General features: G+C 42.9%; 1 protein-coding gene across 1 annotated transcript in view; it reads left to right on the forward strand.

Annotated features, from left to right (window-relative positions):
• The window catches only part of TOPBP1 (DNA topoisomerase II binding protein 1), an 83900-nt gene that overhangs the window by 34355 nt on the left and 29329 nt on the right, over positions 1 to 20216 (forward strand). Inside the window, exons 15-16 of the mRNA XM_075212447.1 lie at positions 9676 to 9849; positions 11450 to 11562. Of these exons, the coding sequence (XP_075068548.1) occupies positions 9676 to 9849; positions 11450 to 11562 (287 nt within the window). The remainder of the gene's footprint in view (positions 1 to 9675; positions 9850 to 11449; positions 11563 to 20216) is intronic.

A 20216-nucleotide genomic window follows, 5' to 3' on the forward strand; every position in this document is an offset into this window, starting at 1 on the left:
TTCACTTGAACCAGGAAAATTGTAATTTTGGCATTTTTTACTTGGTCACAGCCTTCTGATGCGTTCTTGCAACTTCTGGATGTGCCCTAGGCCCTAAGTGCTATGTGGACCATACATTTTATGTTCGTAAAACTAGTTTTATCTTGTATGATGCCCACTAGTGTAGTTGGCCGGCATCTAAGCAATCTATTGCTCATTGACTTGCATTCAATATTCATTTGTCTTTAGGTGGCTGGACCAGGCGCTGTTTGTGCTTCGTGGGCAGTGCCTCTTGATGCTTCTGCCAAACAATTGTGCCAGGCTGCTATGTGGTCATCTGTCCACACATTTTACAAATCCTACAAGTTGTAGGGCTTTGCATCCTGGAATACCGTAAAATTCATTTCTCTAACTCCATTAGGAGACACTGCTCTCCTTCCACTTTCTCTGACTGTTTTGTTGTGGTGTTGTGATTATTTACCTTTAAGCTATCTTGTTATGTCCAGAGATCTTCTCTTCTCTTTTTTTTTTTTTTTTTTTTTTGTGGATTTTTTCATGTTCCCATTTAAAACCCCAAACACATAAATTTGAGCAAGCCACAGTCTCACTCCAGATCGACCTATTACATTCTGATATTCCCACATTGTTATCCAGGTAGTAGATCACGTGTCATTTATCCTAATGCCATGGGTTACATCATCATCATCCTTTATTTCTATAGCGCCCTAATTCCGCAGCGCTGTACAGAGAACAAACTCGCATCATTCCCTGTCCCAATAGAGATTACTAAATTCTCTAACACACAGACAGACTAGGGTCAATTTGATTCTAGTATGTTTTTGAATTGTGGGAGGAAACCGGTGCACCTGGAGGAAACCCACGCAAACACAGGGAGAACATACAAACTCCACAGAACTAAGGCCTTGATCTTGTTTTACTGCATGGCAACTGAAGTCTCTTCTATGAACCTGTTTTTTTTTTAGTTGCTTATCCAAATGATAATTTTAAACTAGAAGTACATGAATTGGGTTTCTTTTAAATGCCGTCTGCCCTCTGTCTTGTTTCAAAGGTTTATTTTTGTTATCCAGCTAATAATCCATTGTTTTGTTACTCAAGTTTGTGTTTGCATCACGGTTGCACAAAATGGGGGAGCCTTTCAGCTTGGCCAGCCTATAGCAGATGCTGTGCTTATTAGGGCTAGGATTTCACTAGCGGTATTCTAGGTACTTCTTATTCTTTGGCTTAAGGCATTTAGAAGCGGGCGTGGAGTCTTGACTGGATAATCCAGTCCCTGCCTTTTTCTTAATTCTCTTATTCGGTCCAGAACTGGGTACAATTATTAACGTGGCCAAGGGGGGAAAAGAGTTATTTTCTACCAGTTGGTGGTGCCAGGATTTGCTTCTTTCGTTCCACGGGGAATGCAAAGTCTCAAAATTTGAAAGAACAATCCTCAGCCACTCGTGGATGTCAGAGGATTGATAGAGGGAAACAGGCTTGGTCAGCTAAGAGGCCCAGCTCCCAAGCCCTTAAACAATCAGCATGTCTGGCCCACATGGGAACTCCTGTGATGGACGCCAGCCTGCTTCTTTTCTGGGACCAGTGGATCAATTCATCCTCCGTTGAGTGAGTGAGAGGAATCTTGGATTCCTCTCACCATACATCATAGATCTCGTGAAGTCCCCACCTAGATGTTTTTTTCACCTTGGTCTTCCCAAAGAAATAAAACAGGGCCTTTTGCAATGTGGGAAGCCTTTTCGCTATTTATCTTCTCAGTAGTAGTGATTCCAATCCCAGAACAGCAGGAAGGGTATGGGATTCTAGTCAAATCTCTTCTTGGTCCGAAAACTAGACTGATGTTTTCAGCCCATTTTGAACGTGAAGACCCTAAACACCCAGCTACTTGTGGATAGGTTTAAGATAGAATTGTTGAGGTCTTTCCACCATCATTTGACCAGACAGTTCATCAGACTGTCCCCAAAGTTGTGTTGTCGTCACTTCTGGCAACTGAATGTCAGCATCCTCAACAGCCCCTTCACGATTTGGGATTGGATAATTATAACCATGGACTCAACCTTTGTTGGCACTTTTCAGTTCTACTTTCAGGATTTTTATTTTTATTTTTTAACTCCGGAGGAGTTAAAGCATTACACCCCGTGGTGTGACCTCCATACCGCCCCCCACTCCTCAATAGTCCCTTGGGATCTGAACCTAGTTTTAACAGTTCTACAGTATCCTCCTTTAGAACACTTTGATTCAGTGGAGTTGAAGTTCCTTTGCTTGGAAGACGACCTGTCTTTTGGCCATCTCTTTAGCTCAGAGAGTTTCGAAGCTGGTGTCTGTTTTGTTAGGTCTCCATAGCTTAGCTTTCATTAAGATAGAGCTGTTTTTCAGACTAAAACCCTCTTGCAGCCCAGTGGTCTCCAAGTTCTACAGTATATTGTGATTCCATTGTTAGACCATGGTAGGTCTTAGAAGAAGAGATATCAGTCTTTGGATGTTGTCAGAGGACTGAGGATGTTCCTAAAATGGGTTATCTTTTGGTCCTCTATGAAGCTTACGAAAGAGGTTGGCCTGCGTCAAGCTGACTGTTGCTGGGTGGATAACTTTAGTTATTTGTCATACTTACATTGGAGCAGCTAAATCTGTTACCAAAAATGTGAGGTTATATTCTACCAAATCGTTGATTGCTTCCTGGGTGTGACATCAGGCTGCGCAGCTGTGCTGTGCAACCACCTGGTTTTTGGTTCACAATTTAAAAAGTTTTACAGATTCAATATTTCTCTTTCATCCATCTGGGGGACACTGCTAACCATGGGGGTTGAGTAGGGTAGGGAGGAGTTTGGCACCTAACCAGTTAATCTTTTGCTGCTGACAGACCATCCCCCCGCCAACTCCCAACAGATCTCAGTTTGAAGTAGGTGCCCAAGGAGTATGGGCCGAAGTTGAAGAGCTGCACAGTGAACGGAGTTCACTGTAATTAGGCTTTTTTCATTTCTTTGGAAGTTTTTTTTTCTGTTGACTAGCGCGAGGGGCTCTGTTACACAGAGCAGACTAGTGGAGAGGGAAGCGGTTGTCAGCCGGGGGGCCGCAGTCCCCGCTGACAGCTTTTCACAGGAGCAGTGAGGCTTCTCACAGTGTGTTATGCGGTCTGTAACAGACCGCTCTCACACTGATAGCAGGGTCAGGCGCTGCCACAGGCAGAGAGCGCCAGTATTCCTGCCATTCCCCGGGGCCATGATGGAGCGTACCAAGTCCCCTCCTCAGAGGGGTGGGGGGAAGTATAGTTATTATGGGCACTTATACTAAGTAGAGCTTTGTGTTAAAAGAAACTATAGCTCTCCTTTTTGAGTCAAAAATGCTATAATGTGTTTTTAAGCATAATTAGTCAGTATTTCTGATAAATGTCTTGAGTGTTAGTGCTTTTTTCTGTTATACGTGACTTTATTTTTTTCATATCTTATGATGGCTGATAAAAGTAAAGCAACACGTGCCAAACATATTGTCTGTTCAAAGTGTAATGTTAAATTGACTGGTGAACATCTGGATCAGGGGGGGGCTTTGTGCTGGTTGCGCTGTGGCACCTGTGAGGTTGCAGCCCAAAGACAGCTCTATTCAGAGGACAGAGCCTCCCGAATGGGTGATAGCTTTGTCATAGGGGGTTAATACCCTAGTGAACCTTTTATCTAAACCAACAGGGATCCCAGTGGTGGCTATGAGTCTCCCGTCTACCTCTGGGACGCTACCCTCAGTGAGTTCAGGAGGGGGAATGCTCAGTTCATTGCCACCAGGGGTCGGACAATCTCCTTCCCGGACACAACAGGAGTCACCCCAGATGGGGGAGGCTGGATGGTCGGCGGTGGCCAGGGGTTTAGACCGACTAAACCATTTGCTAGAAAATCCCAGGCATATACATAGAAATAAGAGACAGAGGTCAGCTAATATGCTGTTGTCCCTGTATGATTTAGAGGGATCCTCTGCGGAGGAAGGTGAATTGTTGGAAGATTCTGAACTTTCATTAATAGAGTTAGAAGAAGGCTTTAGGTACCAAGGTATGGACGATCTGGTAAAAGCAGTACGTCAGACCTTGGGATTTATTGAAGTCGAAGAGACGAGGTCCTTGGACCGGTCTCTTTTTAAGAAGGCTTCTAAACATGGGGTCAGGTTCCCTCCCTCAGCAGAGCTGAGAGAGATTGCAGAGGCCTCTTGGAAGCACCCGGATAGGAGGTTCTCTGTGCCAAAGAAGTTTGGGTCATTATATCCACTACAGGAGGAGGATATGACCCGATGGGAACAGGTGGCGAGAGTAGATACGCCTGTGGCGAGGTTGGTTCGCCAGACCACGCTACCGGTACCAGGAACGGCTGCCCTACAAGATTCGACCGATCTTAAATTGAAATCTTTTCTGAAATCGGTCTTTACAGCCGCTGGTACAAACTTCAGACCGGCGTTGTCGTCGGCCTGGGTGGCAAGGGCTATGGAAGCCTGGGCTGGACAGTTAGCATCCGCATTACAGGATTCGGAATTGCTCCCTTTGGCCATGCACCTTAAAGAGGCGGCAGGTTATGTGTATGAGGCGGCCCAGAATTCAGCCTCCATATCATCTTCTATTTCTGCTACAGCAGTAGCAGCAAGAAGAACATTATGGTTGAGAGCTTGGGATGCGGATTTGGAGTCTAAGAGATCATTAGAATCCATTCTGTATACTAGTGGGGTGCTATTTGGTCCAGAGTTGGACTCCTGGATCTCCCATGCCTCGGGGGGGGGGTAAGAGTATGTCCTTACCTGTGAATAATCCTAGACCTAGGGCTCCAAGGTTTAGTTCTTTTAGACAGCCTTTTCGTGGGGGCATGTCTGGCAGAGGCCAGACAGTCTGGTCAAGAGCTCCTGCAGGAAGGAGACAATAGCTTAGAGGAAGGTCATCCTTTTCTTCCACAACTGATAGGTCCTCTTCCGCCAAGCTTCCGGGTAGACCGGCAGCATGACTACCATCTTCCTCTGGTAGCGGAGGGTGGGGTGGTAGGACTGTTACTTGGGTTCGTCCAGCAGTGGACACAGTCCTCGGCGGACAGGTGGATTCAGGGAATCATGAGAAGGGGTTACATGATAGATCTGGTAGGGCCAGCTCCGCACAGGTTTTTTGTAACCAGTTTACCCCGCTGTCCTCAAAAAAAGACAGGCAATGCTCTCTTCTGTCGATTTGCTTCTTTCTCAGAACGTTATTGAGGTTCCGGAGTACCAGAGAAGGAAAGGGTTTTACTCAAACCTCTTCTTGGTACGGAAACCGGATGGTTCGTTCAGACCAGTGCTGAACCTCAAGCTGCTAAATCTTCATCTGAAGGTAGTCTCCTTTCGGATGGAATCCCTGAGATCTGTCATAAACGGCCTGGAGGCAGGCCAGTACATGGCATCAATAGACATCAAGGATGCCTATCTCCACATTCTGGGAGGGGCATCAGCCGCTTCTCAGATTTACAGTGGGCTCAGCTCACTATCGGTTCAGGGCTCTTCCGTTCGGGCTGGCCACAGCCCCAAGGGTGTTTACAAAGATTATGGCTATAATGGCGGCACTCCTTCACTCCAAGGGGGTGCAGATTGTACCTTATTTGGACGATTTACTAATCAAGGCGTCAACAGCTCAGTTGTTGGAACAACATCTTTGCCTTACGGTGAAGGTGCTGGAACGACACGGGTGGCTCCTGAATGGAGTAAAATCTCAAATGGTACCATGTCAAAGGATGACATTTTTGGGATTGATAATGGACACTGCAGACAGCAGGGTTTTTCTTCCGGAGGACAAGGTAAGGTCCTTACAGGAGTGGACAGACAGGGTCCTGTCGCACAGGAGGCTGTCAGTACTCATGTGTATGAAGCTGTTAGGAAAGATGGTGGCATCTTTCGAGATGCTTCCGTATGGAATGATTCACTCCAGATGTCTTCAATGGGACATACTGAGGAAGTGGTCAGGGTCCGTCCTCTGGCTGGATCGTCAGTGGATGAGATGTCTTTAGAGGCAAGAGAATCCCTCAGTTGGTGGTTGGTGAGAGACAACCTAGCAGAAGGCAGGTCCTTTGCCCCGTGGTCCTGGATCTTGGTATCCACGGACGCCAGTCTGAGTGGTTGGGGGGCAGTGGTCCTTCACCTTAGGATGCAGGGGCTGTGGTCAGAGAAACAGTCGGTTCTTCCCATAAATGTGCTGGAACTCATGGCCATCTTGAAAGCACTGCAGAGGGCTCATAGTGTTTTACAAGGAAGGCCGGTCCGCATCCAATCCGACAATGCCACGGCAGTGTCATATATAAACAGACAAGGGGGCACCAGGAGTGCAAGAGCGATGAAGGTCACGTTTCAGATTTTTGCCTGGGCCGAAAGAAACGTGCCCGCGCTGTCAGCTGTTTTCATCCCAGGAATACAGAACTTGCAGGCAGACTATCTAAGTAGGCATGAAGTTCTATCAGGGCAGTGGGCTCTGCATCCGGAAGTGTTCCAGTTGCTGGAAGACAGGTGGGGACTTCCGGATTGAGACCTGATGGCGTCAAGAGTCAACAGGAAAGTTCCAGAGTTCTGCGCAAGATCAAGAGATCCACTTGCAGTGGCAGTGGACATCCTGACAATGCCTTGGGACTTCAGGTTAGGTTACCTGTTCCCCCCCCTCATATCAATGATTCCCAGGGTCCATCGAGGGTCAGACAGGGAGATTGACCAGTCATTCTGGTGGCTCCAGCATGGCCGCAAAGAGTATGGTTCCCAGAGATTCTTCTTGTGGCAGTAGGTCAAGGGGTTCAGTTGCCGCTTCGAAGAGATCTGCTGACCCAGGGACCGTTCTTGCATCAGAGTCTAGACCGGCTGAATTTAATGGCATGGCTTTTGAATCCGGTCTGTGGTCTTTCATGAGGATAGAGCAGTTTTAAGGACTACTCCATCCTTTCTCCCTAAGGTAGTGTCGAGTTTCCATATAAATCAGGAAATAGTAGTTCCGGTGTTCAGAGAGGAGCCTCAGGCTTCTGGAACAGGGGGGAGTAAAGGCTTGGATGTGTTTAGGGCGCTACGGATATATGTTAAGAGAACTGCAAAGATGCGTAAGACATATTCTCTATTTGTGTTCGATTTTTCTAGACGAGGATGGCCAGCGTCTAAGCAATCAATTGCTAGATGGCTTACCCTAACAATTAGGGAGGCCTATGTCCGTACTAGCCGTCCTGTGCCGAAGCGTATCATTGCCCATTCTACCCGTTCGGTTGGGGCGTCTTCGGCAGCGCGAAATGGGGCCTCAGCGGACCAGCTATGCAATGCAGCCACCTGGTCCTTGGTCCACACTGTCACAAAATTCTACCGATTTAATGTTTTTGCGTCTGAGGACGCCTCATTTGGCCGTAGTGCTCTACGTGCTGGGCTATCAGAGCGGTCCCACCCATCAGAGGGGCTGCTTTAGTAAGTCCCTATGGTTAGCAGTGTCCCCCAGATGGATGAAAGAGAAAAGAGGATTTATACTTGCGATAAATCGGTTTCTCTGATTCCCTCTGGGGGACACTGCGTTTCCTCCCCCTTGCTTTCTTTTGTGTATCTTGGTTGATTGGCCTATCTTCTTGGGGCTTTGTTAATCAAACTGAGTTCTGTTGGGAGTTGGCAGGTGGATAGTCTGTCAGCAGCAAAAGATTAACTGGTCAGGTGCCAGACTCCTCCCTACCCTACTCAACCCCCATGGTTAGCAATGCCTCCCAGATGGAATCGGAGAAACCGATTTATCGTAAGTATAAATCCTCTTTTTTGCATCCAGAAATGCAAGTTTTAGGACGGATTATGCTGCGCACTGCAGCTTTTAAGTGTCACCTCTCGAATGTGCAGCTTTGGTAAGTCCCAAAGGTACCAGTGTCTCCCAAGAGGATGAAAGGGAAAATATAATTTTTATATAGTGCATCCGGAAAGTTTTGACAGCGCTTCACTTTTTCCACATTTTGTTATGTTACAGCCTTATTCCAAAATGGAATAAATTCCTTTTTTCCCCTCAAAATTCTACACACAATACCCCATAATGACAACGTGAAAAAGGTTTTTTTGAGATTTTTGCAAATTTATTAAAAATAAAAAACTAAGAAATCACATGTACATAAGTATTCACAGCCTTTGCCATGAAGCTCAAAATTGAGCTCAGGTGCATCCTGTTTCCACTGATCAGCCTTGAGATGTTCCTACAGCTTAATTGGAGTCCACCTGTGGTAATTTCAGTTGATTGGACATGATTTGCAAAGGCACACACATGTCTATATAAGGTCCCACACTTGACAGTGCATGTCAGAGCACAAAACAAGCATGAAGTCAAAGGAATTGTCGGTAGACCTCCGAAACAGGATTGTCTCGAGGCACAAATCTGGGGAAGGGTACAGAAAAATGTCTGCTTCTTTGAAGGTCCCAATGAGCACAGTGGCCTCAATCATCCGTAAATGGAAGAAGTTCAGAACCACCAGTACTCTTCTTATAGCTGGCCGGCTGTCTAAACTGAGCGATCGTGGGGGGGAAGGGCCCTGTTCAGGAAGGTGACCAAGAACCTGATGGTCACACTGTCAGAGCCACAGCATTCCTCTGTGGAGAGATGAGAACGTTCCAGTAGGACAACCATCTCTGCAGCAATCCACCAATCAGGCCTGTATGGTAGAGTGGCCAGATGGAATCCACTCCTTGGTGAAAAGCACATGGCAGGCCGCCTGAAGTTTGCCAAAATGCACCTGAAGGACTCTCAGACCATGAGAAACAAAATTCTCTGGTCTGATGAGACAAAGATTGAACTCTTTGGCGTGAATGCCAAGCGGCATGTTTGGAGGAAATCAGGCACTGCTCATCACCAGGCCAATACCATCCCTACAGTGAAGCATGGTGGTGACAGCATCATGCTGTGGGGATGTGTTTCAGTGGCAGGAACTGGGAGAGTAGTCAGGATAGAGAGAAAGATGAATGCAGCAATGTGCAGAGACATCCTGGATGAAAACCTGCTCCAGAGCGCTCTTGACCTCAGACTGGGGCGATGGTTCATCTTTCAGCAGGACAACGACCCTAAACACACAGCCAAAATATCAAAGGAGTGGCTTCAGGACAACTCTGTGAATGTGCTTGAGTGGCTCAGCTAGAGCCCAGACTTGAATCCGATTGAACATCTCTAGAGAGATCTGAAAATGGCTGTGCACCGACGCTTCCCATCCAACCTGATGGAGCTTGAGGTGCTGCAAAGAGGAATGGGCGAAACTGCCCAAAGATAGGTGTGCCAAGTTTGTGGCATCATATTCATAAAGACTTGAGGCTGTAATTGCTGCCAAAGGTGCATCAACAAATATTGGGCAAAGGCTGTGAATACTTATGTACATGTGATTGCTTAGTTTTTTATTTTTAATAAATTTGCAAAAATCTCCCAAAAACTTTTTTCACGTTGTCATTATGGGGTATTTTGTGTAGAATTTTGAGGGGAAAAATGAATTTATTCCATTTTGGAATGAGGCTGTAACATAACAAAATGTGGAAAAAGTGAAGCACTTTGATTACTTTCCGGATGTACTGTAGGTGCAGTAATCTACCTGTGAAACAGATTTGACTGAGGGTCAAAACTCATGATTACTAAAGAGTTTATATTGGGGTTCTACTGATTAGAAGTTTTACAATGTCATTTAATTGAATGTTAAGTTGAAACCATGATTTTTTTTATCAATACAGGATGCTCTTGATGCCTTGGACACTCCTGGTGGTCCCAACCAGAAAAACTGGACTCAAAGCACCCCCTTGTCAGAGGTTATTGGCAGAAATTTGAAGTTAGCTCTTGCAAATAGTAAACGTCAAACTGCTGCTGTCACAGCTAGTCCTCACCTAAAAGCAACTGAGCAAAAGCAGGTAAACTATCATATTCTGAATGAAATATTAATTTAGAGAGCAGTGTAACATGCCTGGAGCTAGGCAATGATGCATTGTTACAGCTGTTCAAGACACTAAAGTGGAAATTTGTCATTTTACATGGAAATTTAATGTGCATTACATCTTTTGAGCACTTGAAATGAATGATAAAGTTTAATCCTATGTTTTAAAATGGTTTTGTTCTGTAGAGTTTAAAATATATTTTAAACTATACAGAACATATATATATATATATATATATCTCTATATCCATTGTCCACTGAAACAGTGAACAATGGATATTGACAAATCTTATCATACAGTGGGATCAGTGGGGTAGAGCTGTGTGTATTCAAATGCTAGGAGCATAGAAAATAAAATACCATAACTAATTGCGATGACAAGGGATGATCTGGAAATTGTGGCTAGTATGGAGTCATGTTGCAATGAAAATCACGACTGGGTCATAGATATGCTGGGATATACTTTATTTAGGAGTGGCGGAGTGTGAAGAATCGCAAGTGGAAATGCAATGTATATGTGGAAAAAAGCACAAATACTACTTTAATGCCAATTATTGAAGATAAAACAGGCCATTTGTTTGACCATAGAAGGCTGTTCTTCGTACTGGGGAGATCTATAGACCACCAGGTCAGGAAGAAGAACTGGACAGGAACTTATTGTAGGACATCCCTAAAATAGCATTAAAAGGAGAGGCAATGATCATGGGAGGCTTTAATCTACCTAATGTAAACTGAAAGGGGTTATTTGCAAATTCCACTACAAGTAGGGACATTCTAAATTCCTTGCAGGGAGCATCCCTCAAGCAATTGGTGAGGGAGCCCACTCGCAAAGACGCAATATTAGACTTAGTTCTTACAAATGGTGACAGAATTTCTGACGTAAATGTGGGCGAGAACCTAGGATCCAGTGACCATCAAGCAGTATAGTTTAGTATAGATACAGAGTCCGGACTCATGCCACACAAAAACAAAGGTTAGATGTAAGGAAGGCTGACTCTTTGTAGAGATGGGAAAATGTCTAAGTGATTCTTTGACAGAGTGCAGGAGAGGTGGGGAAACTTAAAGTGCAATACTAAGAACGACAGACCTTTGTATCAAAAGGTTTAGGAAAAGCACAAAGAAAAGGAAGCCAGTGTGGTTTTCAAAAGAAGTAGCAAGTATTGTGAAAGCAAAAAAGATGGCCTTTATGAAATATATGTGGATTCAGAATAATGAAGACAGGTATTTCTTGTTAGACAGATGGAGACTAAGGAGATAATCCGATGTGCAAAGGCACAAGTTGAAGAGAACATGCTTGGGACGTACGGATATCCTTACAAAGAACTAAGGATCAAATGAGGTTTTCGTTTACCATATGTTAAAAAATAGGCAGATTAGATGGGCCAGGTGGTTCTTATCTGCCATCAAGTTCTATATTTCTATTAGAGAAATATTATTTAAGCGTTTCTGCAGACCATTGAAACTGGCCGACCTGCTTGTTTTACATATGTTTAGTAATGTAGAACAAGTTTTTAAGTAATTTCGGCACAGAAATAGTAGATTGTCATAGATTACCTTGTTTATCTTTTTCATTACAGATTGACGAAGAGCCCAAAGTACTCAGTGATGTAGTTATTTGTGTGAGCAAGAAGCTCAGTAAGAGACAAGGGGATCTGAATGGTATAGCAGCCTCACTTGGAGCAGAATACAGGTATAGTGTGCAAATAAAGTACATTTTTTTTTTATTCACATCATATAAAAACAAACTATATGCAAACTATTCATGCATGTTTTGGTCTTGTGCTGCAGTGTATTCACTTCATGCGAGTGGGGAAAAACGCTTTATGGGTGACCCCAAGATGGCAGCTGTAGTAGATAGGAGGGCTCAGTAGATTGCGAGTATCCAGGAGTTATTTCTTCGATACTCCTCCATGAATGGTGCAGAGGTGCTCATTTAATAATGACTGCCCGTCTAAAGACTGCAATCTGATTCTATAAACAACTTTGTCTTTATAATGATATCTTGGCTCCCAGCAGGACTTGCAAGTAGTCTTCAGCATCCTTGATCTACCTGCTTGTTAAATACAGTAGACATGCATTAATACATGTGTAAATTGGGTCGGCTATCTTGATGCAGTACATAGAGAAATAATAGATTATTTTGACCTGTGGTAACTCTATATCTGCAATACTTCACACTGCTATAGAGTAGGTGAGATAGACGTGTGGCACTTTAAGAAAGTTGCTAGCTAGCCCTAGGTCCTCCCCTCTAAACACCCACTTCCTGCTTAAGCCTCCGTTTAGTTTAAGTGCCTAGTCGTGTAGGACATATGGGGCTGCTAAGCAGTTCCTGTTGTTGATTTTTATATATTAATATCTGTATTCTTGACTGCCGGCTGGTGCACATATGGGGGACAGCATCAGGGGTTCATTGTGGCTGTCTCTGCTGCCCGTTCCACCCTATTCCTTTCCTCCCCAGCCCTTCCCCCTTTACTATAGCGCTACTACAGCGGCACTAATACAGTCAAGGTGGTCTGCGGCTGTTTCACTGTCCCCAAAGCTTGGTCCTATGGGGCTGTGGCTGGAGGCGGTGTCTTCGTTTAAAGGGAGTTTTGCTGGCATCCATTGCCGAGGCACTGTCTCTCACACTCTGTGTGTCTATGTGTGGATGATTGGTGGCGATGCTGCATCGTCTGTTCTGGAATACGGCCAGTGCCCTGTGTCTGCTGAAATGGCTCCCCTGACCCACGCTATTTTTAATAGAATAATTAAAAAAGAGATAAAAGAAATTATTATACAGAACTTACACCGGAAGTTACTCTGCAATATTTCCAGAGTCAGTGGGGCAGCTGGGATAATAGTACAGGGTCACATGTTCCTCTGCATTCAGCGCATATTAGTATGCATGTACTTGTTGTCCACTAAGGTGTTTCCTACTTACACCCGTAGATGGGTAAGGGCACGTCCTGCGAGACCCTATTTGTTTTATTTTATGTACAGTATCACCAGGTTACATGCGCACTATTGCACACCAGTGCAATTACTGCATGGCCTTTCATAATTATTTCATAGTAGGTTACAGGCATCGGGGGGAAAGAGTGAAGTACTCCTCTGTGGTACTCATGCATGTCATGTCTCATACCAGCATAGATTGCAACATTTAAAGTCTGATATTATCTGCGTTAACTCAGTTAACCCTTGTGTAGGATTTGGAATAGTTCCAAGATACTACAAAGTGTTAGTTTTATGTACTAGTGGCATACATATTCCCAGGTCGCTTACTTTAAATACCAGAAATATATATATATATATATATATATATATATATATATATATATATATATATATATATATATATATATATATAGAAAAAAAAAAGAAAGGAAACCTGCTGTTGAGTCAGCATTTATCATGCAGTGCATAGTACTTAATGTGCACTGCTTGGATCAGAGGTGCCCTCTGGGTGGCTTTCTCTTTCTAGAGGCAGCTGTAAGCATACTTAGAGGGCTGGGCCAGGTAACGGGTTACACCATGGTGTAAGCCCCTGCTAGACACAGGATTGGTTGAAGGGGGCTGTTCTGCAGGACAGCTGCCAATTCAGTGCTAGGCCGTTGGGGGGGATAATGCTTCTTCCCTCTCCCTGCACTTCCTCCTTGGTGGTCTCTCACTCATTGTGTGTGCAGACACCAGAATAGATAGCCAGTTTACACCTCCAGTTTCTCCCCTATTTATCTTGTATCTGGTAAGGTATCTAGCTAGGGGGTATATTGTTATCCTTTCACTCTTGGGCTGTATAGCAGGTTCACTTTCTGTGTTTAATTGTGTGCTGCTTGTTTCGGTGCCATATCTAGATACACCTGGGTGCAGCCAAGTGTTTATTTGCCGTGAGAAGGATGCACAGGTTTCACAGTGGTCATTGGAAATTTGTTCATAGAGGGGAAATCATTTCAAACCGGATTTCTCTGCAGACACACTTAGTTGAATCACATAGTTCAGCTCGCCTATTTCAGGACGAGTTCCTCTGGCTGTCTCAGTAGGTGCTGTGTCCGTTCTTTGGCAGTCCCGCTTAGTCTATCTATTCCCATTGGTACCTTTGCATCTGAGGGTCTTGATTAACATAAGCATGACTTTTGGTTGGGCTCAGACAGCTTGGTGCACCAACACTCTTCCCATGGCCAAGGAGGGTGCGTCGTGGACAGGTTCCGTTACGACTAGACCTGTTAAGTAAGAGTCTGTTATCTACTTGATTTCTAACATCTGCTCTTTATGACGTGGCAGTCAGTCATGATCGTTGATTTATGGGTTGTCTCAGCACGTGGTACAAACCATGTTTCGAGTTTACTAATCAGGTTCAGCTTAAATGTTCCTTCTGTTGAAGGAACATTTAAGTTTGGATGTGGATAACAGGGTTATCTTATCTCTTCTTTCAGGTACAGGTTGCTTAGGTTCATGCAGGACAGATTGCCTACTGGTTTGCATCTTAGGTCACCTTCTGGTCAGGAGTCTGAGCATCTTTAGTTTTTAAATTATTGTTGGCTGCTTACAGCATTCCCTATTTGACTTTTTAGCCAGGGTGGATTTGAAGTTTCTGACTTGGCAAACAGGTTTTCCTCTTAGTCATCTAATTGGTTTCCAAGCTTGTGACAATATTTTAGAAGGCTCTCTTTTCCTTGTTCATAAAGTTAAGGCAGTGCTTTGACTTAAGCCTTCCTTCCTCCTTAAGGTTGTGGAAAAAGTCCGGTCCTCACAGTCTTTGGGCTCATTCCAAGAAGTCTGGGTTGGTTTTCTAAGCACCATGGCAAGGTGCTTTGATTCAGCAACTGTGTCGGGCGGTCACAGGTGTTCCTTTTCATATGTTTACTTGGATTTTCGTCTGCAGATGCCAGTATTGGCAGAGTGGTGCTTGGTACTGTTTTTCTGAGCGTCCCCACCTGTAACTGCGGCTTTGGGACGTCCCCGGTGTCCCCCAATTCGATGTGGTAGAAAATAGGATTTTTATACTTATGTAAAATCCGTTTCTCCCAGTCCCTTGGGGGACACCAGGCGCCCACCTTTGACACTCTGATTCCTCTATTTCTCTCGTCTTCATTATTTTGAGGCTTAGTTAAACATAAACTAAGGCTTTATCAGGAAGTGGGAGTATAGAGGAGGGAGGACCTAGGGCTAGCTAACAACTTTCTTAAAGTGCCACACGCCTATCTCGCCTACTCTATACCCAAATGTCCCTGGTGTCCCCCTAATGGACTAGGAGAAACAGGTTTTACATAAGTATAAAATTCCTATTTTTGTGTTGGCTTAAAATACATTTGGGGGACAATGGTTTCCCAACCCTTTTTATTCTTCGCTCTGTTTTACAGTTGAGTAGTCATGTTTGATTAATTCTGTCCTATGGGCTTTGTTAGCTAAAAACTGAAGTTTTTCAGTGGTGGGTCATAGACTGGGAGGAGTAGAATTCATAGTGTAGTGTGGAATTTGTTCCCAGCACAGTGACATCTGTACCCCTTGATTGAGCAGCGTCCCCAAAATGAATTGAGAAAATTTGATTTTACAGTGAATGCATAAATCTTCTTTTCTCCTGGCCTTGGCTAGGCACATAATCGGGTTTCACATGAATAAGGCAGTCTTTTACAAAGCCTAATCCTTTCATTCTAAGGTAGTTTCTGGTTCTAATTTCAACCAGAATTTGTTGCTGTCATCCCTTCTCCCTCATCCCCATTGTCCCAAGATAATAATGCTTCGGTCTGGATGTTGTGCACTCTCAGGATCCACCTGTCAGAGCTTGAGAAGTGTAATTCTTCACACTTTCCTCATTCTCTTCAGTCACCATTCTCTTTTAGTCACCAGAATGCATGTGGACCCCCTCTAATGCAACAATGCTGAGAGTATTCTGAACTGTAAAGCAAGGAGAAGAGCTCTTTCTCCTCATGTCTGGGGTTTTAGACTAATAAAATATACTATATAACTAAAACAGAGAGAGGGAAAAAAAAGAGAAGGGGGGCGGGGCGGAAACTGCTTCAACAACCTTTAGCACACAGCAGAAGTGATGTGTAATTATTTTATTGCTTAATACATATGCATAGTTTACTGTAGGAAAGTAAATATTGATGATCACAAGTTCCAATTTGATATTCTTTATAAAGTATAGTCAAGCTACAAATTACAATTCATAAAAATACCATGGTTTTAAACTGTCAGTGGGGTAAAGCAGGTCCAATGATGATGTAGATATATAATACCACAACAAATACAAAACATTAGCTTTCCTTCCTCTCGATCCATGAATAGGTTATGGTATGTTAAGAGATTCCTTCTAATAATTTAAGAACCCGTCATTAAGTATAACAGAATGGTCATAGTGAGCAAAAAGTGCCATACAAATATCATGGAAGAAATAAGTCACTAAAGTCGTGACATGGAATTTCTAGGCAATATACAGTAACTGCCGTTTTGGGCCAAGAATGTCGGAAGAGAAGGGCACCAGGTAATCGCACATTATGCAGAGGTGAATTGGATCTTTGGAAAAATGTATAGGCTTTAAAAACGGAAGCAGCTGTAAATACATTTTATTTTTAGGTGAATTCCTATAATGGCATATTAAACTTATTTGGAGTTCTGTGTGTATTTTGCTCTGTATATAATATATTCATGATGTTTATTGGAAGTTATATTTTTGCGTTATCTAATAGTGTGTTCTATTGCTACAGTAGTTATTTGACACATTTAATGTGTGTATTGTACAAGGATACTGTTTTAGACGATAGTTTTGCCTCTATACAGATATTACACTCAAACAGTAATGATGTATTCGTATTTTTTAAAAGTTATACGGTAAGGCCCTGCCTTGCAGTCTCTGTACTATAAGTAAGAGAAATTGTTTATTTTCCTAGAAATGTTTTGGCTAGCGTGGCTCTTAAGTGCCAGTATGGCTCTTTTAGCTGCAAAGTGTGTGGGTGCAGCTGAAGCACTGTCATATCTGCCATTCAGGAGAAGTCTGAAGCTGCATTAACTCTTTTGCACCTAGTTACCTAATAAATAGTTACCTAATAAATGGGTCATCAGCAGGAAACAAATTCGGATATTTTGTCATATACCCTGTGATAAATGCAGACTATATTAATCCGATCGGGTATTGGATATATGAAAATGAACGCACTTGCAGGCGATGCATAGACTCTGGGGATTCTCTTCCCTCAAAACAGAATGTTTCCATCACGCAAAATGTTATTTTCCCCGAATATTTTGACACGTGAACCCTCATTCTTCACCTTAATTTGGGTTACTCATTGTTTTCTAATATTCACTGATTTCTTTAGCAGTTTTCAAACATTGTAGGGAGGTTTCCTAGCAAGTAATGCATTAAAAATAGACCAACCACTGTCTTTTCATGGGGTGTGTTATGTTAATGGTCATGTTTATTTCCAGAGTGTTAAGAAATAAAATACACACACAAAAACTTGTAGTGTAATTTATTAATATATAATAATGAATATATAAATCAGTGGGCTTGTGTGTTTGTGGCTTTATAAATATAGTTTATTATGTTAGGCATTTCATCTGAATCACTTTTATTTGAACAAAAAAATTACAAGTTTTAAGGATCTATATATGAAATTATAGCAGAAATAAGGTAGAATTATAATTAACGTTATAATAACATTATAACAAACTACAGGAAAGTTTACCAAGAGTGGAAACTTCTTGGGATTGCTACCATGAATGTCCTATATAGTGTGGATACAAATATTAATACGTATCTGTTGCAGACAAGATGATTATTCCTGAGTAGGTACAGAGTATGTTGTCTTTCATCTTATTAAATCTATATATTTGCCTGTATGTGTTGGCGTACTAATTTACATATTTGCCCTTTGATCTGCCCTGTACAATAAGGCCTTACAGTTTCTTATAAATCGAATCTCTAGTAAAATATATTTCTCTTTCACCCTATATGGGGGACACTGCTAACATGGGGTTTTATGAGAGGAGTTAGAAGTTGGCACTCAAACAGTTAACTATTTGTTTAACCTATAAACAGACTCCTCCCCTCTGCAATCCCCTGCATCCTCAGTGTAATTTGAGTGCCAAAGGAGTTGGGCTGCCTCTGTGCTGCTTTGCAGCTTTTTCTTACAGACTTAGAGATATTTGTTTTATTTTCATTTCTTGCTCTTGCCACACGGGCGCTTTTCGACTTTCTAGTCTTTTGGCCTTTCTCCAAGACGGTTTGTCCACTGGTTTTAGATTCAGGTCTCTGAAAATTGCAGTGTTGCCTAAAGTGAAGACCTTTCTTCAGGGGGTCTTGCGTATCCAGCCTCCTTACGTTCCAACTCCCTGGGATCTGAGCTTGGTTCTAACTGTGCTTCAGAGTGTACCCTTTGAGCACGTTAGAGCTCAGGTTCCTTACATGGAAGGTGGTTTTTCTCTTGGCCATAGCATCTGCACGCCAGAACTTAGAGCCCTTTCTTGACGCTCACCCATTATGTGGCTGTTCTGCAGATGGTTCCTTCTTTTCAACCTAAGTGGTTTCAGGTTTCACCTGAATCAGGAGATAGTAGTCCAGGCTTTCCGGGTGCGAGATGGATCTTTGGGCTTACAATCTGAGGAATTCTTGGATGATGATTGTGCTCTTTGCATAGATGTCAAATTAACTTCGGATATTCGCAAGACCGATTCCCTTTTTGTGCTGTTGCAGGCTTATAAGAGGGAACAGACTGCTACTAAGCAGACCGTCACCAGGTGGATCACGTCCACCATTAGGCAGGCCTGTGCCTAGCCATATAGCTGCCCATTCCCCCCACACAGCAGATGCTTATTGGGTTGCACGAAATGGAGTTTTAGCTGATCAGCTTTGCGGAGCGGCCACCTGATCCTCTATCCAAACTTTTACTAAGTTTAGCGTTTTTGAGTCCCTAGATGCCAGTTTTTGCTCTTAGGGGGCTGCTTTAGAACGTCCCCATGGTAGCAAAATACCCCAGATAGAATGAAAGAGAGAGCAGGATTTTTATACTTGCAGTAAATTCTTTTTTCTGAGTACATCAGGGTTCCCTACCTTCTGCCCTTTGCTCTTCTGCCTTTTACTCTTCTGCCTTTTACTCTTCTGCCTTTTACTCTTCTGCCTTTTACTCTTCTGCCTTTTACTCTTCTGCCTTTTACTCTTCTGCCTTTTACTCTTCTCTCGGTTGTCTTACCCTTCCTTGGGGCTTTATAAATACACTGAGGATGCAAGGGGTGGCAGAGGGGAGGAGTCTGTCTGTAATTTAAACAAATAGTTAACTGTTTGCCAACTTCTAGGTCACCTCATACAACCCCATGGTAGTAGTGTCCCCAGATGGACTCAGAGAAAAGGATTCATCGTAAGTATAAAAATTCTACTTTAGCATCTGAAAAAAAGGGATCTCTTGTCTCAGCACTTGTCATTTTCCCCACTGCAGAATTATTGGCCCGTTATTTTTCTTATGTGGTTTTTCCCTATCGATCATTAATTGTAAATCATGTGCATAGATTTAGAATATATGAACAGATCTGGAAAAATTATCGCAAAAGGTAGAGGAATAATGAAAGAGCAAAAATTTCAGGTCATTACAGGCATGGTTTGATAGGATGAAATTATGTGATCATTTTAAAAGTAGTAGGATTCAGACAGCAACATGTTACAAGGCATCGCCACAGTGTTTTATCACACTTGCAAAATCTACAGAGGTGGTTAGTACAAGGTGGACTTTTCTGCAATTTAAACATCCACAAGATCGGTGTTTTAAAAGTTTAAAGTATAAAGGCAGAAAATTAACTAAAACTCACCAAACTCGACTTTTCCTCAATGATCATATACTTTTGCAGAACAATTAATAAGAGGCAGTAGGTGGGGAGTGGAAGGAGCAGGTACATCCTAAATTGTCGCTCCACTTCTGCAGAGTGCATACACCCTGCAGAATTAGAATGACATTGTTCCATCGTTGAACGAGATTTTCAGTTCAGTTTGCAAATCTTGATGAACTATTTTATGTGCTTTTTTACCATAATCGTTCATCGTTCCAGGGTACACAGGACTGTGATATTGAGTCAATCAGTCGCTTATCATCTGATTGGCCTGATAATCGGCTGAAAGCACAGTAGTGCTCACCCAGCACTCGCCTCACCCAGCCTTACGCTGCCATGCCTCCTATAAAGTAGAATATGACCAACCATTTGTGTCCCCCTTTAGCCTTTGAGATTTCCAAAAATCCAAGTTTTATTTCTTATTACCTCATCTTTCTTCATACTTGAAGTACAATACAAATTGTGGAAGTAATTTAGTGTAAAAACTGAGGATTTTTTTTTTTTTTTTTTTTTTTTTTTTATATAACCCAATGCTGTATATTCTGCTATTTT

This window comes from Mixophyes fleayi, chromosome 5, assembly GCF_038048845.1.
Source record: "Mixophyes fleayi isolate aMixFle1 chromosome 5, aMixFle1.hap1, whole genome shotgun sequence".
NCBI lineage: Eukaryota > Metazoa > Chordata > Amphibia > Anura > Limnodynastidae > Mixophyes > Mixophyes fleayi.